The 23,077-nt window shown below is 39.0% G+C and overlaps 1 protein-coding gene across 1 annotated transcript in view; it reads right to left on the reverse strand.

Annotated features, from left to right (window-relative positions):
* Nucleotides 1-23,077, reverse strand: part of LOC126458618 (ATP-binding cassette sub-family C member 4-like) — a 267,565-nt gene that overhangs the window by 1,642 nt on the left and 242,846 nt on the right. Inside the window, exons 21-24 of the mRNA XM_050095784.1 lie at nt 13,127-13,372; nt 12,863-13,023; nt 10,450-10,579; nt 43-153 (exon numbers count right to left, since the gene is read on the reverse strand). Coding sequence (XP_049951741.1) covers nt 43-153; nt 10,450-10,579; nt 12,863-13,023; nt 13,127-13,372 — 648 coding nt within the window. The remainder of the gene's footprint in view (nt 1-42; nt 154-10,449; nt 10,580-12,862; nt 13,024-13,126; nt 13,373-23,077) is intronic.

Below are 23,077 nucleotides of genomic sequence, written 5' to 3' on the forward strand. Positions count from 1 at the left end.
CATAGTAACAGCTTATTTATAGAGAAAACATATTCTGTTTACCTCTTCTGCAATTTGTGTCAGCTGCAGTGCCATTGCTGTCCCTGTCTGCTGGACCATCTTGTAAAAGTGCCCATCGGAATTTTGCAGAAGTTCAAAGGGATGAGCAAATTCCTGAAAAGTGGACAATTTTGTGTACCCTTTTTATTAACTAATTATTGTTGAGTAACAAGGGATTTCAATGATTCATCAATTATAAATTTAGCTAAATAATTTATGATGCAGGAAAGATTACAAAGTAGAGCTTTTGGTATTGACTTTCATTTAATTAAACCTTTGGTTAGAGGTAGAAGAATAATGTCATATCATTACTTTAAGTATGCTATTTTGTAAACATAACTGTGAAGAAGAAATTCACACTTGTGAATGAAACAGTGGACAAGAGCTGCTGACTAAAGGGAGGGGGGAGACAGTAGAATAAAAGTGAAAGGGCAATGAGTGATGTAAGTGGGAACAATGTAATTGCTCAAGGAAGTAACCTTATAAACTGAGATCCAAATGCACGAAATGACAAAATGGTATTGGTGTTTTTACCGGATGAAGAAGGGGATAAGGAGAGATTGAAATGGAAAACACACACACACACACACACACACACACACACACACACACACACACACGGAGGGACTCACGACAGCAATATCTGGTGATAAACCCATGTCCAGAAATGCGCTGTTTGGAAGATAAATGACTTTGAATGATAGGAGGCAATACACATTGACAGAGTTCGGTGTCTCGTGTCGTCACGTCAGGTGTCGTCAGAGAACAACACAGTGAATTGAACTGCTTGTACATCAATTTATATTCTGTGAGTGTTCATCAGAGACAAGGGTATTGCCAGGAGTGCCCCAGGAAGGATGATAGAACTGCCATTATTTTCTGCATGAATAACGATTTGGCAGACAGGGTAAGCAGCTATTTGCTGATGATGCTGTGGTGTATGGGAAGGTGATGTCAGTGAGTGATTAGATTAGATTAGATTAGATTAATAGTAGTTCCATGGATCATGAATACGATGTTTCGTAATGATGTGGAACAAGTCAAATTTTCCAATACATGACATAATTAAGTTAATTTAACAACATAATTAAGTTAATATAACAACTTTTTTATTTTATTTTTTTTTTTAATTTTTGTTTGTTTGGTTTTTTTCTTTATTTTTCTTAATTTATATCTAAAAATTCCTCTATGGAGTAGAAGGAGTTGTCATTCAGAAATTCTTTTAATTTCTTCTTAAATACTTGTTGGTTATCTGTCAGACTTTTGATACTATTTGGTAAGTGACCAAAGACTTTAGTGCCAGTATAATTCACCCCTTTCTGTGCCAAAGTTAGATTTAATCTTGAATAGTGAAGATCATCCTTTCTCCTAGTATTGTAGTTATGCACACTGCTATTACTTTTGAATTGGGTTTGGTTGTTAATAACAAATTTCATAAGAGAGTATATATACTGAGAAGCTACTGTGAATATCCCTAGATCCTTAAATAAATTTCTGCAGGATGATCTTGGGTGGACTCCAGCTATTATTCTGATTACACGCTTTTGTGCAATAAATACTTTATTCCTCAGTGATGAATTACCCCAAAATATGATGCCATATGCAAGCAATGAGTGAAAATAGGCGCAGTAAGCTAATTTACTAAGATGTTTATCACCAAAATTTGCAATGACCCTTATTGCATAAGTAGTTGAACTCAAACGTTTCAGCAGATCGTCAATATGTTTCTTCCAGTTTAATCTCTCATCAATGGACACACCTAAAAATTTTGAATATTCTACCTTAGCTATATGCTTCTGATTAAGGTCTATATTTATTAATGGTGTCATACCATTTACTGTACGGAACTGTATGTACTGTGTCTTATCAAAATTCAGTGAGAGTCGGTTTACAAGGAACCACTTAGTAATTTTCTGAAAGACATTATTGACAATTTCATCAGTTAGTTCTTGTTTGTCAGGTGTGATTACTATACTTGTATCATCAGCAAAGAGAACTAACTTTGCCTCTTCATGAATATAGAATGGCAAGTCATTAATATATATTGAGAACAACAAAGGACCTAAGACCGACCCTTGTGGAACCCCATTCTTGATAGTTCCCCAGTTTGAGGAATTTGCTGATCTTTGCATATTATGAGAATTGCTTATTTCAACTTTCTGCACTCTTCCAGTTAGGTACAAATTAAACCATTTGTGCACTGTCCCATTCATGCCACAATACTTGAGCTTGTCTAGCAGAATTTCATGATTTACACAATCAAAAGCCTTTGAGAGATCACAAAAAATCCCAATGTGTGGTGTTCGGTTATTCAGATCATTCAAAATTTGTTTGGTGAAAGCATATATGGCATTTTCTGTTGAAAAACCTTTCTGGAAACCAAACTGACATTTTGTTAGTACTTCATTTTTACAGATATGTGAAGCTACTCTTGAATACATTACTTTCTCAAAAATTTTGGATAAAGCTGTTAGAATGGAGATTGGACGGTAATTGTTGACATCAGATCTATCCCCTTTTTTATGCAAAGGTATAACAATAGCATATTTCAGTCTATCAGGGAAAATGCCCTGTTCCAGAGAGCTGTTACACAGGTGGTTGAGAATCCTACTTATTTGTTGAGAACAAGTTTTTAGTATTTTGCTGGAAATGCCATCAATTCCATGTGAGTTTTTGCTTTTAAGCAAGTTTATTATTTTCCTAATTTCAGAGGGAGAAGTGGGTGAGATTTCAATTGTATCAAATTGGATAGGTATGGCCTCTTCCATTAACAGCCTAGCATCTTCTAATGAACACCTGGATCCTACTATATCCACAACGTTTAGAAAATGATTATTAAAAATATTTTCAACTTCTGACTTTTTGTTCGTAAAGTTTTCATTCAATTTGATGGTAATACTGTCTTACTGTGCTCTTGGTTGACCTGTTTCTCTTTTAATAATATTCCAAATTGTTTTAATTTTATTATGAGAGTTGCTGATTTCAGACATGATACACATACTTCTGGATTTTTTAATAACTTTTCTTAATATAGCACAGTAGTTTTTATAATGTTTGATAGTTTCTGGGTCACTACTCTTTCTTGCTGTCAGATACATTTCCCTTTTCCGGTTACAAGATATTTTTATACCCTTAGTAAGCCATGGTTTGTTACATGGTTTCTTACGAGTATATTTAACTACTTTCTTGGGGAAGCAGTTTTCAAATGCATTTACAAAAGTGTCATGAAATAAATTATATTTTAAATTGGCATCAGGTTCACAGTACACCTCATCCCAGTCTAACTTCTGTAGGCTTTCCCTGAAATTTGCAATTGTTAAATCGTTGACTGAACGTACTACTTTGGAGGACTGCTTAGTACTGCTGAATGGAGCTATGTCATATATTGTAACTAGCTGTGCACCATGATCAGAAAGACCACTCTCAACAGGCTGAGATTTATCTGGTTAAACTTATCTATAGGAGGACACAAGATGTCTTATATAAATACATTAAAATTGTTACTCACTCTTTTTACATCCAAAGTCAATAAAGTGGTTGGGAACTAGATGGCTTTTCAAATAAATGTCACTGTATCAATGAACGAAAAAGAGCAACCGGCCACACTTTTTGATGAATACTTTACTTCACCATAATTGATTTCTGGTCTGAGCCTGACAACAAGGATTCCTCATATGAATTTCACATTATTTTGGTCCTATAATATAACAGAATATTCATGATTTTCTTGTTTACAAACACTTTAACATTATATGCAACAGCATAACATTTTACTTATTTGAGGAAACATTTTCTTTTTGCGTTACGGCACCTAAGTAAAATGTAAAGAGCTTTTATCTAATTTAAAAGCTTTTGTAAACTAGAAAATAACAGACATTCTGTTATAATATAGGACCAAAATAAAGTGAAATTTGTAAAAGACATCCTTGCACTGAAGTCTACATCTGCATCTACATCTACATGCCTACTCTGAAATATGGAGTCCAGGAATGACTGCTTAAATGTCTCCTTGTGCATTACAATTAGTCTAATTTTGCCTTTGTGGTCTTCACGATTCCCTGCTTAAAGCTGGCTCTTTGAAACTGTGTAAGTAGTTTTTTGTGAGATAGTTTGTCTCTATCATCAAGCATCTGTTGGTTCAGTTTTTTCAGCTTCTTCAATGTTAATTGAAAGACTAAGTACCATTTGTCCCCACTCTACTTCGTATACAGTCTGTGTGTCCTGTTTGGAATGTGTGCCACAGGCTTGAAGTATTCTACAATATGTTGCTCGAATGTTTTGTAAGCAATCTCTTTCATAGGATGATTACTTTTTCTTAGTATGCAACCAATAAACTGAAGTATGCCACCTGATCTCTCTACTACTGAGTCTTAAGTGATCATTCCGTTTCATAGTGCTACAAGTTGATACACTTTGGCATTTGACTGATTCCAGTTGTGGGTCTCATGGCATATTTTTGTTTTATGAAGCGCACAACATCTCATAGCTGAATACTTGAAGCAAGCTGCCCAAATTTTGCACACTTTGACATCTTATCAAGGTCTGAATGAATACCTGTGCTGCCTTTTTTGTGATAATACTTCATTATTTATAACTGTGTCAGATGCAAAATGTTTCAGGTTACTGTTAATTTTGTCTGCAAATTTATTAAAGCAAGGGTCCCAACAAACTTACCTGAGGCATGTCTGAAGTTATTTCAACATCTGTCAATGACTTTCCACCCAAGACAACATGTTGTGTCCTCCCTACTGAGAAGTTCTCGATCAAAAATTTCACCTGATACCCCATCTGATCATACTTTTAATAATACGCGCAGGCATGGCACTGATTTAGATGCTTTTCGGAAGTCAACAAATGGTGCATCTTCCTGGCTGCATTGACCCATGGCTTTAAGGTATCTTGTTCATTATTACAATATCGGTCTGGGTGTAGTTTTAATAATTGCAATACATTTGAAATTCTGAGTCTCACTTCTTAAGGATTCCGGATCATGCCCAAGATGCTTACAAAGATCCATAGTTTTAATAAATGGGAAATGTCGTGTGGCTCGGGCCTCCCGTCGGGTAGACCGTTTGCCTGATGCAGGTCTTTCGATTTGACGCCACTTCGGCGACCTGCGCGTCGATGGGGATGAAATGATGATGATTAGGACAACACAACACCCAGTCCCTGAGCGGAGAAAACCTCCGACCCAGCCGGGAATCGAACCCGGGCCCTTAGGATTGACAGTCTGTCACGCTGACCACTCAGCTACCAGGGCAGACTCATAGTTTTAATAATTATCATACATTTGAAATTATGAGTCTCACTTCCTGTGCATTCATATGCCCAAATAAGTAGCCAGGTCTAAATGGAATCTCAGTTTGGTTTTACAAAGAATACGCTACAACATTGACCCTTTACTAAGCTTGCATTTATTTTGAATCTCTCAGCCAGCACAAAGCCCAAGCAACTGGAAAAAAGTGCAAGTGACTCTTGTACATAAGAAGGACAAAGAAATGGACCTGCAAAATTACAGACCACTGTCTTTAACATTAAACTTCCTGGCAGATTAAAACTGTGTGCCCGACCGAGACTCGAACTCGGGACTTTTGCCTTTGGCAGGCAAGTGCTCTACCGATCTGAGCTACCGAAGTACGACTCACGCCCGGTCCTCACAGCTTTACTTCTGCCAGTATCTCGTCTCTGGCAGAAGTAAAGCTGTAAGGACCGGGCGTGAGTCGTGCTTCGGTAGCTCAGATGGCAGAGCACTTGCCCGCAAAGGCAAAGGTCCCGAGTTCGAGTCTCGGTCAGGCACACAGTTTTAATCTGCCAGGAAGTTTCATATCAGCGCACACTCCACTGCAGAGTGAAAATCTCATTCTGGAAACATCCCCCAGGCTGTGGCTAAGCCATGTCTCCGCAGTATCCTTTCTTTCAGGAGTGCTAGTTCTGCATGGTTCGCAGGAGAGCTTCTGTAAAGTTTAGAAGGTAGGAGACAAGATACTGGCAGAAGTAGAGTTGTGAGGACTGGGCGTGAGTCATGCTTCGGTAGCTCAGATGGTAGAGCACTTGCCCGCGAAGGCAAAGGTCCCGAGTTCGAGTTTCGGTCGGGCACACAGTTTTAATCTGCCAGGAAGTTTCATATCAGCGCACACTCCGCTGCAGAGTGAAAATCTCATTCTGGAAACATCCCCCAGGCTGTAGCTAAGCCATGTCTCTGCAGTATCCTTTCTTTCAGGAGTGCTAGTTCTGCATGGTTCACAGGAGAGCTTCTGTAAAGTTTGGAAGGTAGGAGACGAGATACTGGCAGAAGTAAAGCTGTGAGGACCGGGTGTGAGTCGTGCTTTGGTAGCTAAGATGGTAGAGCACTTGCCCATGAAAGGCAAAGGTCCCGAGTTCGAGTCTCGGTCGGGCACACAGTTTTAATCTGCCATGAAGTTTCATATCAGCGCACACTCCGCTGCAGAGTGAAAATCTCATTCTGGATCTTTAACATTAGTTTGCTGCACAATCCTTGAAAATATTCTCATTTCAAATATAATAATTTTCCTTAGAGAGAGAAGAGCTTCTGTCCACAAATGAAAATAGTTTTAGAAAGCATTACTTATGCAAAACTCAGCTTGCCTTTTTCTTGTATCAGATCCTGCGAACCATGTATGAAGAGCAACAGGCAGATTCCACATTCCTAGATTTCCATAAAGCATTTAACATGGTGCCACACTGCTGACTGTTGACAAAGATACAAGCATGTGGAATATACAAGCATTTGGAATAGTTCCCAGGTACGCGAGTGGCTTGAAGACTTCTTAGATAACAGAACCTAGTATGTTGTCCTCAACAGCGAGTTTTCATCAAAGACAAGGGTATTGCCAGGAGTGCTCCAGGAAGGGTGATAGGACTGCTATTAATTTCTGCATGCATAAACGATTTGGCAGACAGGGTAAGCAGCTGTTTGCTGATGATGCTGTGGTGTATGGGAAGATGTTGTCAGTGAGTGACTGTAGAAGGACGCAAGATGTCTTATATAAAATTTTTAGCTGGTGTGATGGGTGGAAGCTAGCTCTAAATGTAGAAAAAAAAGTAAGTTAATGCAGATGAGTATGAAAAACAAACCGATAATGTTCCAGTACAGCGTTAGTACTGCTTGAGACAGTCATGTCAATTAACAGGGTGTATACGTGGACAAGGAAAAAAAATTCCCGGATTTCCCAGTTAAAAATACACTTTCTCCCAGGTGAAAGTGCACTTTTTCAGTGTTAAGTGACAGTATACTCTTCCTCGGCACAGTAAAACTCATCAGTCCTTTGAATGTTTATGGTTTTATATACCGGAGTAGAATTTCCCGGCACTTTAGAAAACGAAACTCAGGGGAAAAACACGTTTTGAAAGATCTTGCGTAAAAGGAAATCTGCTTTGAATGTAACGCTTTTCAAACCACCATTCGCAATATTTTCCCGCGACCTGTTGGAAATAGGTTCATTTCGGTAGTTGCAAGAGAGCGCCAGATAACTGGCATCACCGCACTTGCACAGCTACGATGGCGCAGGAAGCCCATATATTTGTACGTGTAAGACATTAAAAGATCTTACATACGTCATAAAAGAAAAAAAGACATCACACTTCAAGAGCATCGGAATTTCGCGAACCATACTAAAACGCATAATTCGTCTTAAAATGCACATTCGTATGTAAATTTTCTTGGAGTACCAGTATTGTATTATGTCATGCCTGGTTCTTTATTATGGCATAATGTCATACGTGCACTTGAAATGCAGCGAACAGTTGAAACTAGCCAATAGTATGAAATTAAACACTTCGTTTCAAATTAATTGACTGCCTCATCAGAAAAGATTAATTTTAAGCCAAATCTCTTTAGCAAACTGGCAAAAATAACTTCATTAGTCTGTAAGGTGATTAATTCTTGACTGTCAGAAAGGTGGAAATAAAATCTGAATGTAATAACATATTTTAGCCTTCCGTAATTATGCGAACGTATTTTAATTCATTTGATAGCTCCTGGCCACAAAAATCCGTTTGTTTATCATTTAACGTGAGAGCAATAAACGAAGAGGAAACAACAAAATCACTAAACGTAAACACAGGTCACATGGAGACTCCCCACCTCAACTCAGACTGCTCTGTGCATCAGCCCCAGATTTACTGTATTTCCGAACCGGGGCAATATTAAGTAGTGGCGCCCAGCCACACCTCTGTAACAAGAGGCGGGAGAAGGTATTACTCTACGCACCTCAACTGTGCATGCTCAAGAGCCCGCCCGCAACAGCTCAAATTAATCTAATTTAAACAGTTGTCATGTCACGCTTGGGCGGAGGCAATTTGTTGTTATAAAGTATTGCATTGTCTTCCTAAAGCCTTTGGCACAATTTGCTGTTGGCAGATGCTTGTATGAGCACTGTTTTGTTGTTGTATAGTATGCATTTCCTTTGCGACTTAAGTTTTATTTTCGCTTTTTTTCCCTCTCGTTCATGTTTTGTTGCTGCAGTATTATTCTGCAGTAGCGTGATACAGTAATATCCTTTGTTAGAGCATTGACAAATTCCCGGGTTTTTCCTGGTTTTCTCCCGGATGAAAAAATTCCCAGGTTTTTCCTGGATCTCCCGGGTCGTATACACCCTGATTAAGTATCTAGGCATAACATTGCAGATTAGATTAGCACTTGTTCCATAGGTCATGAATACGTCACTTCGTAATGATGTGGAATATGTCAGGTTAATAAAAGGTGTCTATACAAGATATTACATTACACAAAATATTACTGGGGAAATTACCCACTTACTATATCCAAAAATTCATCTAATGAATCCAAGTAATATGAAATGGAATGAGCACATAAGGATTATATTAGGGAAGGTGAATGGTTGACTTCATTTATTGGGAGAATTTTAGGAAAGTGTGATTCATCAGTAAAGGATATTGCATATAGGTTGCTAGTGGAACTCATCGTTGGGGAGTGTTTGAATGTTTGGGATCTGCACCAGGTCGGATTAGAGAAAGACTTTGAAGCAATTCAGAAGTGGGCTGTTAAGATTTGTTACTGGTGGATTCAAACAACATGCAAGCATTATGGAAATGCTTCAGGAACTTAAATGGCAATCTTTGGAGGGAAGGTGATGTTCTTTTAGAGCAGCACTATTGAGAAAATTTAGAGAACCGGCATCTGAGGCTGACTGTAGAATGATTCTATTGTCGCCAACATACATTTCGCGTAATGGCCGTGAAGATAAGATTAGAGATATTGGGCTCGTATGAAGGTATACAGACAGTTGTTTTTCCCTTGCTGTATTTTTGAGAACAGAAAAGAAAATGACTGGTAGTGGCACAGGGTATGCTCCACCACGTACCATATGGTGGCTTGCGGAGTATGTATGTAGATGTAAATGTAAGAAGATAATCAAGTCCATTATGAATGCCTCAGTCTTAGAAAACACTTGTTACACTATTACTTTCCATGTACAAAAGTGAATTAGATTCTGCACAGTGACAAGCAATATCTTCAGTAGGGTTTAGAATTTCTTAAAACGCAGAAGGCACAAGTTGTGTCATCAATAAGTCTCAACAGAGACAAAACCCACTGACTGGGCGCAGTGATAAACACGGCGACTGCCGCAAGCCTACTGGCAGTGCTGTGTGCTTGCCAGCAACCACAGCGGTCCTCACACCCAACACTGTAAGCGTGGCCTGGTCTGGTCTGATGGTGTTGAGACATCCACTGCTATGTGTGGGGCAGTCGGTGTTCAGAACCGAGCTCGAGTGTGTGTGAAACTGGGTTAAGAGCTCTATCCTGCAGCTGTGATTAACACTTTCCTATTTTTTCTAAATTTCTTAAGGCAAATGCTAAAATTGTTTGAAGACCGTGGTCTAGCTTAGCTTGTGCTTTTCTTGTAGTGGCCATTATGTCAGTGGTGTGTAAAATTCACATTTTCCTTTCTTTCCCAAAAACAGGGAACTAAAATGTCAGATGTGTTACAGAGCGACCAGGTTAGTACCACACGTGACTTAGGAGGCAGCATTAGTAGTAGCCTCATAATGCTCATTAATGATGAGCTAGTTAATTTGCTAAGTAAATTGGTGTTTTTTAACCCAAATTAACCAAACTAAAAAGGGGGAGGGAGGTTTCAGATAACAATTTTTTTGGTTAAGCCTGAATGTTTAATATGTGCTACAGTATTTTGCATTGTATAAATTTTTGAAGGTCAAAATAACTAAAAAATCTCTCCGTTGGCTACATTTATATTCTCTGTTTATGTTAAAATTACAGTTTCAGGTTTACAGTACTTTAATATACAGCACACAAGAACTATTATTTGGTCAGCCTTAGTTGGAACAACTATGATTTTACTTGGTATGAATACTGTCAATATTTATATTTTCTAGCTAAATTATTCACAAAACTACAATCTGCCTTACCACCATAGTGCCTGCATCCATGACCAGCACTTTGTCCGAGTCCATGATAGTATTCAGGCGGTGAGCAATTGTTAGAACCGTACAGTTTTTGAACTTTTTCCTAATTGTTTGTTGGATCAGCGCATCTGTTCTATAAACACAGCAAAAACACATTTTAAGATTATAAACTGGATACCTCTACATTTGTGTGTTATTAAATAAGAGATTTTGTGAAACTACAGTAAATGACTAATTGCAAAATTAAATACAAAAAGGTACCCAAAATAAACCAAACTTGCCATTTTTTTTCTTTTTTCTTATTTATTCACATTTTAGGCATAAACCTTCAATCCTCTTTGAGAAACTATCCACCTGCACTAATACACTAAGCTTGACAGTGCCTCCGTCATTTTTTCTTCACTTCAGCAACATCAGAAAAACACTTCCCTTTCACATCTAGGGGACTGATGACCACAGATGTTAAGTCCCATAGTGCTCAGAGCCATTTGAACCATTTTTTTCCCACATCTCTTTACATTCTAGGAAACAAAAAAAAGTTGCACAGGGCTAGGTCGTGAGAGTACCCGGGGTGGGGGGATGGGGGGACGGTTCGTCACATTTCTGGTCAAGAATTTTTTTAGAGACATGGCTGGGCTGTGTTAAGAAGGGGTATTGTCATGACTGAAACATCAATCACCCAACTACCACAAATCAGGTTTTTCTGCCACATATCACTGGAAACATCCCCCAGGCTGTGGCTAAGCCATGTCTTCGCAATATCCTTTCTTTCAGGAGTGCTAGTTCTGCAAGGTTCGCAGGAGAGCTTCTGTAAAGTTTGGAAGGTAGGAGACGAGGTACTAGCAGAAGTAAAGCTGTGAGTACCGGGCGTGAGCCGTGCTTCGGTAGCTCAGTTGGTAGAGCACTTGCCCACGAAAGGCAAAGGTCCCGAGTTCGAGTCTCGGTCGGGCACACAGTTTTAATCTGCCAGGAAGTTTCATATCACTGCACAATCTTTTCAAAACTTCCAAATAGAAAGCCTGGTTAACTGTCTGATCCTGTGGAACAAACTCTGAATGGATAACTCCTCTCACATTGAAAAAACAAATCAAAATTGTGTTAATGTTTAATTTCATGTGATGAGCTCCCTTGGGGCGAGACAAACTTTGAAGTCTTCCACTGAGTTGGTTGTTGGTTTGATTCAGAATCGTAAGCATAGCACAAAGTTTCGTCACCTGTGGTTTGAAAAAAAGTTTGGATCATTTCGGGACTCATGCTTCGGAACACAGCATGCTTCCGTGTCACCTTGTTTGAGTTGAACAGTCAGCAGTCGTGGCACAATTTGGCAGCCACCCTTTTCATTCCCAAATCATCTGTCACATTTCACTGCACTGAACTTCAAGTCACTCCCGACAGCTCCACAATTTCTTCAATGGTTCGTTGTCAATCTTCATTGATGACTGCACAGATGTTTTCAACATTTTCATGTGTTCAGGATGTGGAAGGACAACCAGAACAAGGTTTGTCATCAGTTATACACTATTTTTAACATTCCAAGAGTTTCTGTTCCACTTTTTCCGAGCAAAAAGCAGAATTTCACCATTGTACACTGTTCACAAAAATCAGCCACTGCAAAAACAACGATCACACAAACAGTTGTAATTACGAACTCTGCTTAAACCAATCCTGACCTCCTCCAGCAATGGCACTTGGCTTACTGACTGTGGAATGTTCACTCTAAAAAACATGGTAATTCAAAAGCTCTAGCCAGCCAAAAAATTTGTTTGGTTTTTTTTGGGTACCCCTTTGTATCAGAGACTATTCAGAATGAAATTTTCATTCTGCAGCGGAGTGTGTGCTGATATGGAACTTCCTGGCAGAGACTCTAACTCAGGACCTTCGCCTTTCATCTTGCTCTTGCCTGCAAAAGGCAAAGGTCCCAAGTTCGAGTCTCGGTCCAGCACACAGTTTTAACCTGCCAGGAAGTTTCAGGGAATTATTGCTGGAATTATTAATGTTAACTACTTGCAAAAAATATGAAATTGTAGACGCAAATAAAAGTAGAAATTTGACAGATAATTTTTCAGTTTATGTCGTCTAACTTTTATCTTGGCTAATGACAATGAAACATTGTTAGAAGTTCGAAAATACGTAAAGCTCAAGAGAAGTGATCTGCTGAATAGAAATACTTGGAGTAGGGCTTACAGACACACAAGATTAAGATGCTATGGACTTTAAAGCTTTAGATGAGAAAAAATGGAAAAAAATATGCACTTCCCCTTGACTGCTAATTAAGAAGTGGAGATCATGCACTGGATCAGAAGTAGAGAAGATGAAGGGAAGATTCAGATGTGATTATAGGCTAACAATCAAGATTCTATTTCAAAGTAAGACCTATAACTTTGTTTAGTGTTAAAACAATAAGAATTGGACTTACTGTGGGTCAACATTTGCTGTCGCCTCATCAAGTACTAGTATGTTGTTGTTTCGCAGAATTGCTCGTGCTAGACAAACAAGTTGTCTTTGGCCAACACTGAAGTTGCTGCCTCCTTCACTGACTTCAAAATCTAGTCCATCAACAGCTTCTTTAAGTTTCACCTGCAGTTAGTGTTAATAAATTAAGTATGTATTTACTATTATGTGTAGTTCTTAAATGTTATTCTATTATATGTCAGAAGCATATTTTCTCTAAATTTATTACCTCTTCTAATACTTCATAAAGTCTATGATCAGGAAATTCACTGAAAGGATCCAGGTTGTATCGAAGTGAAGCAGAAAATAATACAGGCTCTTGAGGAATGATAGATATCCTTTTCCTCAAATCATGTAGACCAATTGTCTGTGTATCTATGTCATCAATATAAATAGCCCCTTCAAGCTCTGCTAGACGGAACAGTGCTGAAATGAGTGAAGACTTCCCTGCTCCTGTTCTGCCGACTATTCCGACCTAAGGATATAACAAAAGACATCATTGTAGAAAAGTTCTAAATAGCTAAAAGCTTAAGTATGTGTCATGTGGATTAATTTTTTAGTTTGTTTATCTCAGTAGTCAGGTTACGTACCATTTCCATTTAAGGTTTTTCCTGGTTATTACAATGTCACTATCTTTCAAAACAGTGGTTACAGTGTGCCTTTTATTTCAAATGGAATGCTTTCATAAACTCACTCTCAGAAAAATTGTGTATATTGAAACAACTATAGGATTTGGACAGAGTTAGGGTATTCCAACCTTGTAGCCTAGAAAAAAACTTACTCTAGCTGTGAATTAGAGAAGGGGAAACGCTCAGCAGCATGTAATATGACAATTCATTTCAAAGCTACTATTACCTCAATCAACATTTTTCAATAATTGTTGGCTTTTAGATTGCCTGGCTCATGAACAGTCAAAAACCAACATTACATTAAGTATAGCAAACAGGTCATTTGAAGATGAGGCGTAGCACCTTTACATCACACCTATAGCAGTTAACAATAGCAAGCAGCCTCATGCAGAGATGAGGCTTATTTCTAAGTAATAATAACAATAATAATAATAATAATGAATGATTCATTGCATTTGTATAAAAACAGGTTACAATTCTTGACATATGGCCCTATAATACATCCTTATGAGTATGTCACTGATTAACAAAATAATTAAATTACAAATATAATAGTCTGCTTAACACTGTTGACATATTTTTTCGAAGCATTTCTTATTCTGCATCTAAGTATGGTATTCTTCTAATGAGTAAAATGGTTTTTGTAGCAGAAATTTCTTTAGTGAAAATTTAAGCTTCATTGTGGGGAGGGTAATAACTTAACTGGGCAGTGCATTGGTTAATTTTAAACCAGCATATTGTGGACCCTTTCATGTAAAATTTTTCTTTATTTCTGGTATTATACTGATACAAACCATAATAAATCTTAGGCTGCAGTCTTTTAACAACTAATATATCTTTTAGTATGTACATATTTACTACGCTTAGTATACCAGTTTTTAGAAACAATCCACAGCATTATTCCTTATATTTTGCTTCACAGATGATTCTTATAGCCCTTTTTTTGAAGTAGCAAGAGCTTATTTAGATTTGCTTTGGTTGTTACTTGAGCTATTTTTAGTCTGTCTGGAAAGGTGCCTGATTCTATTATATTATTTACTGCTACGGACAGAGGTACAGAGACATTTTGTCTGCGCACTCCTAATACATTTATACTGAGGCCATCGTACCCTGTGGAACTGGAAGATTATAGAGGGCTAATGATGTTAATTATTTCTTTGCAATTTGTGGGGGCTAGATATAGGTTATGCTCAGATGGATTGTCTTTAAAATTATGCTGCAGATTATTATGTTTATCATTGACAGCTTCCACTACTGAAGAAAAATATTCACTGAATATACACACATAAAAAAAATGTTTTGCATCACCTCAGTTCCGAGAGTTCCGGAACTTGTACAGAAAATTGGTGCAGAGATTAACATAAACATCATTTCCCCCCTTTTTATTGCTCATGGGAGCCACACATCGCATGTTGTACCACCATACAGCGAGACCTTCAGAGGTGGTGGTCCAGACTGCTGTACACCACCATACAGCGAGACCTTCAGAGGTGGTGGTCCAGACTGCTGTACACACCGGTACCTCTAATACCAAGTAGTACGTCCTCTTGCATTGATGTATACCTGTATTCATCATGGAATACTGTCCACACCTAGATCCCTCAGAATGGTTGGTGGGTCACATCGCCCATAAACAGCCCTTTTCAATCTATCCCAGGCATGTTTGATAGCATTCACGTCTGGAGAACATGTTGGCCACTCTAGTCAAGAGATGTCATTATCGTGAAGGAATTCATTCACAAGATGTGCACGATGGGGGCATGAATTATCATCCATGAAGATGAATACCTTGGCAATATGCCGCCAATATGGTTGCACTATCTTTAGGAGGATGGCATTCATGTATCGCACAGCCGTTACAGTGCCTCCCATGACCACCAGCGGCGTACGTCGGTCCCACATAATGCCACCCCAATACAGCAGGGAACTTCCACCTTGCTGCTCTCGCTGGACAGTGTGTCTAAGGTGTTCAACCTGATGAGGTTGCCTCCAGACACATCTCCCATGACTGTCTGGCTGAAGGCATATGTGACACTCATCAGTGAAGAGAACGTGATGCCAATCCTGAGCGGTCTACTCGGCATGTTGTTGGCAAACCTGTACCGCACTGCATGGTATCGTGGTTGCAAAGATGGACCTCACCATGGATGTCGGGAATGAAGTTGCGCATCATGCAGCCTATTGCGCACAGTTTGAGTCGTAACACGACGTCCTGTGGCTGCATGAAAAGCATTATTCAACATGGTGGCATTGCTATCAGGGTTCCTCCGAGCCATAATCCGTAGGTAGCGGTCATCAACTGCAGTAGTAGCCCTTGTGTGGTCTGCGCGAGGCATGTCATCAACAGTTCCTGTCTCTCTGTATCTCCTCCATGTCCGATGAACATTGCTTTGGTTCACTCCGAGACGCCTGGACACTGCCCTTGTTGAGAGCCATTCCTGGCACAAAGTAACAAATCTGGTCACGATCGAAATGCAATATCGACTGTCTAGGCATGGCTGAATTACAGTGCTCATGCATGGTTGTTTACATTTTTGGGTGGGTTTAGTGACATCTCTGAACAGTCAAAGGGATTGTGTCTGTGATACAATATCAAAAGTCAATGTCTATCTTCAGGAGTTCTGGGAACTGGGGTGATACAGAACTTTTTTTTTGATGTGTGTATTAGCAATTTCAAGTTGATCTTTTACTATCATGCCATTGTGGGATGTCCTTACAGCACTTGTCTCTGCCTGTTCTGGAACTGTTTTATCACTCCTCAGACACCAGTAGTACACTGTGTAAAGCCTGAAGCTTGTTTGCAACATTGCTGCTTCTGGTCTGTGTTAATAACTCTTTATGGTATTCTTGATAAGTTCTGAAGGCCCCCCTTAGCTTGAAATTTTGTCTACTATTCAACATTGCACTATGAAATAAATTTTAATTTTTCTCTTTCTTCAATGACATCATTATTTATCCAGATACTTTTGTTTATATTTTTAGGTTGTTTAACTTTGGCGAGTACAACTGAGCATGTGGCATCAGAACAGTAGTAGAAGTCAGCAGCAAAGCAGTCATAGGAAAACCTATCATTCTTAAACCATGGAATGTGTGCTAACATGCAGTTCAGTATATTGATGTTATCATTATACATAATTCTTCTGCTTACATATAGTTTCTTTTTAGTGACAAAGGCCATCTAATTTGCCTGCCATTGTAGCTGTACTGCATGCTGATCAGAGATGGCTAGTTTTAGAACAGCTGTACTGTTGGAAAGATGGGTCACATTTGTGATTATATTATCCAGACATGTTTTGCTGTTGCAGTTTCTCTAGTTGGCTCATGGATAACTAGGTTCAGATTGAATTCATTGAGTAGGTGTAGCTTTTTGGTATTGGAATCATTGGTTAATAAGTCTATATTTATATCCCCTTTTATTATAGTATTTACATGGCCATTTAACCCTGAAAATGTACTGTCTCTATATGTATCAACAAGTCAGATAGATTTTTGAAAAATGTATCCATCCTGGCTACAGGTGGCCTATACACACCGATAATTGCTATATTTTCTCTACCCCATTTTAGAGTCATTGCAGCAAATTCTGTGATTCCTTCTATGCAGAATGCACTTGTGTCAATAACACTGAAATTACTTGCTTTAACAGTGAAGATTGTTCTGCCAGCCCCAGACTTGTTTTTCCTATTACAGGCAGAACAAAATTTCATGGAGAGTGGTTGATTGTTGCTAATTAGGTCTTCAGTGCCAGTGTGTAGTTATGATTAAAATATCAGGTTTATCAAGACATATAATAACATCCAGAGCATTGTGCTTGTTTTTAAGACTGTCAAAATTCTGGTGCATGACATTAAGTCTGAGTTTCTCCTGATGGGCTATACAAGAGGATTTAAGGCTATCAAACTGTCCATCAGGCTTTACAAGTTTCCCAGCATTGTCTGCAGATTTCGTGGGTTGTGCCATTCCATGGCAATGCACTTTTTTACACCACTTTGTGGAAAATTTTGTCTAAGTTCCTAAACAATTAATTTACTGACTGTCTTTTTTCCTCTTTTATTTATGTGCATACCATGAGTTGCGCACAGGTCTCTTTCTAGATTGCTGACATTAACTGGGGATACATGGTGAAATTTATTACATATTGCTTTAAGCCTATCTTTTATCTTGTATGATTCACCAGTTTATGGTACTGGGGAAACAAGAAACATACGCGGATAATTTAGGTAGGAATAACACGAAGTTCCCGTCTTTACGAAAGTTTTCTAACATTGCTCTGAAAAGCTATTAAGTTGCGATTGGTTCAAGGTAAAAGATGTGTGATAATGGATTGACTATAAGATTTTGCAGCCAATCATAAAACAGTATGTTCACACACATTTTGTGGGCTGTAGAATACTTTAGGGAGACTAGAAAAATGTGGAGCTTAACCACCATGATAATAGTATGTGTATAATAGGAGCACTGCAAAGAGGTGTCATTTTGTGGAATTATTAGTGAAAAGTTATCATGTAATGTTAGAAAGTGTTTTCATATGAATGAGAAAGATGAAAGTGCGAAATTTTGGTAAAAAAAAAAAAAAAAAAAAAAAAAAACCAACGCAGAACATCTGTTGTAATCTTTCTAGTAACAGGCTCAGTTGAATACCATAAGCTGGCTACTATTCACACTACTATGGGCTGGTGGTGAACTTATAACAAAGAAGTGACAATATAGTGAAGTTTTATGTAAAGTCTATATTTCATTCCGTTAGCTCATTTAAATCTGTTACTAGAGAAACTTATGATGTGCCCTGCGGATACAATTAGTGCGGCTTGTTCTACTACTGCTTGTTCAGTGGAGCAACATTGATTTGTTTTCTAACAGGGAAGACTTGTGAGAACTGCAGAAGAAGAGAACTCCACTGAGATGTCAGCGTACAGTTTTTTTATAGGTGAAAAATGTAACTACGCCACCCTGAAGGCTATATAAGTACTTCAGTAAATAGTGAAATCTATATGATTAGTACTATGTATACCAATTTGCTTGAAGTTGGCCTGAGAAGTTAGTACATGGGGCCAAATAACAGCTTTGTTGATACATGGACATAACAGTGGTCATCAGAATACTAATGATTTTGTGTTGAAATCACAGTACTTACTGGTTTGGTGGTTTATTCCATTAAATTAAGTTACATGTATTCCACAACAACTACATTCTGGTACCCTATTGAAAGGAACCAAAATACTTCTGTGGTGAAAAATCAATGAAATTTTAACAAGAAGGTTAACTAACTAGCTATTTAATAAAAACAAAGATGATGTAACTAACCAAACGAAAGCGTCGGTATGTTGAGAGACACACAAACAAACACAAACACACACGCAAAATTCAAGCTTTCGCAACCAACGGTTGCTTCATCAGCAAAGAGGGAAGGAGAGGGAAAGACGAAAGGATGTGGGTTTTAAGGGAGAGGGTAAGGAGTCATTCCAATACCGGGAGCGGAAAGACTTACCTTAGGGGGAAAAAAGGACAGGTATGCACTCGCGCACACACACATATCCATCCGCACATATACAGACACAGTTTAGTTTGTTAACAGGATGATGGCTACTGTTTGTTATGCTGCACTCTCTCTCCCCCCCCTCCCCCTGCCCCCCTCCACCCCTCCAGAGACTGTCAGTAGTAGGGTGTTAGAACCAATTTTACAGGCCTGTTAAGGTGAAGCCAATGGTGACCATTCTGTAGGACTGGCAAACATCTTCATCCCTCCAGTTCACCAGTGAAGAACCCCCCAGGGAGAGATCTTTGGGGTGGGGAGTGAGATTGGTATCTGTCTTTGTAGTCCATCATCTTTCTTTCTCAGTTCTAACATTCCTACTCTTTCTTTTCCTTTCCTTTCTTCTCTGCCAGGAGTACAAGGTCAATCCTCTCTCCTTCCACATTCCGTAGTTTCCAGTGTGAAACACCTACTCTTATCTATGTATTAGAACCTGTTTTCGCAGTATTGCCAGAAATGTAGTGCATGCATCAGTGGCTCCTGGCCAAAGTTACAGCAATAATCAACCCATAACATGAACTGATAATTATTTCCTATGCAATGAGCATCATTAAGTGATAAACACTCATTATGTACCAATACCAGAGAAGGAAAGTTGCTACTCACCATATAGTGGAGATGCTGAGTCACGACAGACACAACAAAAAGATGCGCACAATTATAGCTTTCAGCCATTAAGGCCTTTGTCAGCAGCACACACACACACACACACACACACACACACACACGTGTCTGCAGTCTCAGAGAGCTGAAACCACAATACTCATTATGTTTAGATAAAGAATTGATAATTAAACTAGAGGGGCAACTGGTTTACCAGCACCCTTTGTGGCAAGCCCACATGTATAGAGAAATAGAGACAATGTAAAAAAGTGTGTATGACTTCAAGATGAGGTACATTGCCATGATAAGTGTTACTTATTCTTTGTGGGGTAATCCAACGGTAACAATAAGTAACATTAGGACTGTGTCTTGATTAAAGACATCTTAAAATGGAATTATATAAAGTAGTACTTTGACAAACATCACTGAGGTTTTTAGTTTCCAAAGTTTTAACTAGATGTAATTTTTGAAGGCAAAAGTGTGTTCTGAACTACCAGTATTATTTACTTGTGTATGTTGTATAGCCATAATGACATCTTTCATCTCAGGAAGGGGATATGCAGCATAGCATATCGCTTGTGTGAAGTGATGTGTTGCACAATATCTACCGAACTGACAACTGATGATCATCACTGTGAAAGTTTTTTGTTAGCTTTTTAATCTAGAATAGCATACTGACTGGAAGTTTATGACTGGTATGGATGAATGCCGCACATCTGCAAGGTGGAACGATGGTAGCAGCTTTACTACACTTCACATTAGTTGATGCTTTGGCGGTTTATTCCATGCTGCAGTGTCCTGCCTTGGAGACACAAGGTGCACTATGGAAACACGCCTTCAGTGACAATGACAGTGACACCATGGAAGAAAAGAAATTGGTTTGTATTTGCTAGATTGGAACAGAATTGTCACATATCATTGCTCATGTGTGAATTCATATTCTTATGAAATGTTATCTCTTTGTATTTGAAGGAGGAATGTAAAAGGGTTTAATACAAAGCACTTTCTATTAATTGTAGAGAGTCAAAAATAGATAAAAGAGTTTTTAAGATTTCCAGCACAGATACAGTTGCTAACGAGAAGTAGTCCTCAGTAAAATGAACTATACGGTTAGTCTGAACATTAAATCAAGAAATGGCAGTTCAGACTTGAAAGATAACAGCAATCGTAACCTATACACAATATACTCAAATGAGGTAACATTAATGGCAGTAGTACTGCAGATCATCTCAGTACTAGGACATCAAAAAATGACTCCAGCACTAGTATGTCATCTGCTGGCCTAATCCTGTGATATTACGGCTACGCATTCTCAAAGAAAGTATGCTTGACCATAGATGCAGAAACATCACAAGGCATTAACATTTCATGTTTTTCCCTCTGCTAACAAGATTACTAATGAAGGCCACAGTAATGTGTTAATGACAGAACATGTGAAGATCAATGAGGAAACAGAGCTATCTACGCTACGGATTTGTTCATATCTCTCAAGAAACAACTCTGTAATTAACGTGCTATGCTGCCCCTCAAGTACCTGCAGTGGCTTTGTTCCTCTGGTTGTGGCTTAAATGAATGACATATGAAGTCGTACGAAGAATCTCTAACAAAAACTTAAGCATTTGCTAATGTAAATATAACAATTATAAGGAAATCCAAGGTAACAAAAATGTTTTGCAGGACCCAGAAACAAATATAATTGGTAAATTACTTGATGTAACTTCACATGTAAACAACCGAACATACTAAACGCGCAAACAGAGTTGACACCCGGCACGCTGGCTGATGGGAGCGGCCGTAAATGGGAAATGCCTTTGCAGTCGCTCCCATCAGCCACCGCGCTAATTGTTTGCGCGTACAATACACTTTCTTGGTGTCCACGGAAAAACTGAAATTACAGCTAACTTTTTGTTTTCCGTTGTATCATTTGTTATTCATTCATTCACCCACACACACACACATCATGCGTAAATCTCGTTACACACTATGTAATCAAAAGTATCCGGACATGTGGCTGAAAATGACTTGCTGGAATTCAGTATGCTGCTGGCCCACCCTTATCCTTGATTACATCTTCCACTCTCGCAGGCATACACATTCAACCAGGTGCTGGAAGGTTTCTTGGAGAATGGCAGCCCATTCTTCATGGAGTGCTGCACTGAGGAGAGGTACTGATGTTGGTCGGTGGGGCGTGACACAAAGTAGGTGTTCAAAAACATCCCAAAGGTGTTCTATAGGATTCAGGTCAGGACTCTGTGCAGGCCAGTCCATTACAGGGATGTTATTGTCACGTAACCACTCCGCCACAGGCCATGCATTATGAACAAGTGCTTGATTGTGTTGAAAGATGCAGTTTCCATCCCCGAACTGCTCTTCTACAGTGGGAAGCAAGAAGGTGCTTAAAACATCAATGTTGGCCTGTGCTGTGATAGTGACATGCAAAACAACAAGGGGTGCAAGACCCCTCCATGAAAAGCACGACCACACCATAACACCACCACCTCTGAATTTTACTGATGGCACTACACACGCTGGCAGATGACATTCATCGGGCATTTGACATACCCACACTCTGCCATCGGATCGTCACATTGCGTACCGTGATTCATCACTCCACACAACGTTTTTCCACTGTTCAATCATCCAAAGCTGACGCTGCTCACACCAAGCGAGGCATCATTTGGCATTTACAGGCATTATATGTGGCTTATGAGCAGCCGCTCGACCATGAAATCCAAGTTTTCTCACCTCCTGCCTAACTGTCATAGTACTTGCAGTGGAACCTGATGCAGTCCGGGATTCCTGTGTGATTGTATGGATAGATGTCTGCCTATTACATATTACGACTCTCTTCAACTGTCGGCAGTCTCTGTCAGTCAACAGATGAGGTCGGCCTGTACGCTTTTGTGCTGTATGTGTCTCTTCACGTTTCCACTTCACTGTCACAATGGAAACAGTGGACCTAGGGATGTTTAGGAGTGTGGAAATCTCGCGTACAGGCGTAAGACACAAGTGACACCCAATCACCTGACCACGTTCGAAGTCCATGAGTTCCGCCGAGTGCCCTATTCTGCTTCTCTCACGATGTCCAATGACTACTGAGGTCACTGATAAGGACTACCTGGCAGTAGGAGGCAGCACAATTCACCTAATATGAAAAACGTATATTTTTGAGGGTGTCCAGATACTTTTGATCACATAGGGTATAGTAGAGCCTTCAAAAATGTGTAACCAGTTAGGCTATTTTTGTAATCTAAACTATCAACTAATTACAAAGATTGCTAAACTACTTACACAGTTTGAGTAGATCTGAATAAAACAGTTTTAGATTTGAGGCTGCAGTTTTTTCTAAATAAACTTAAAATTTATGTTTCAACAGTCTTTGCAGAGGTCCTCTTCCAGATGACTAAATTGTTGA

The sequence above is a fragment of the Schistocerca serialis genome, chromosome 2 (assembly GCF_023864345.2).
Source record: "Schistocerca serialis cubense isolate TAMUIC-IGC-003099 chromosome 2, iqSchSeri2.2, whole genome shotgun sequence".
Taxonomy (NCBI): domain Eukaryota; kingdom Metazoa; phylum Arthropoda; class Insecta; order Orthoptera; family Acrididae; genus Schistocerca; species Schistocerca serialis.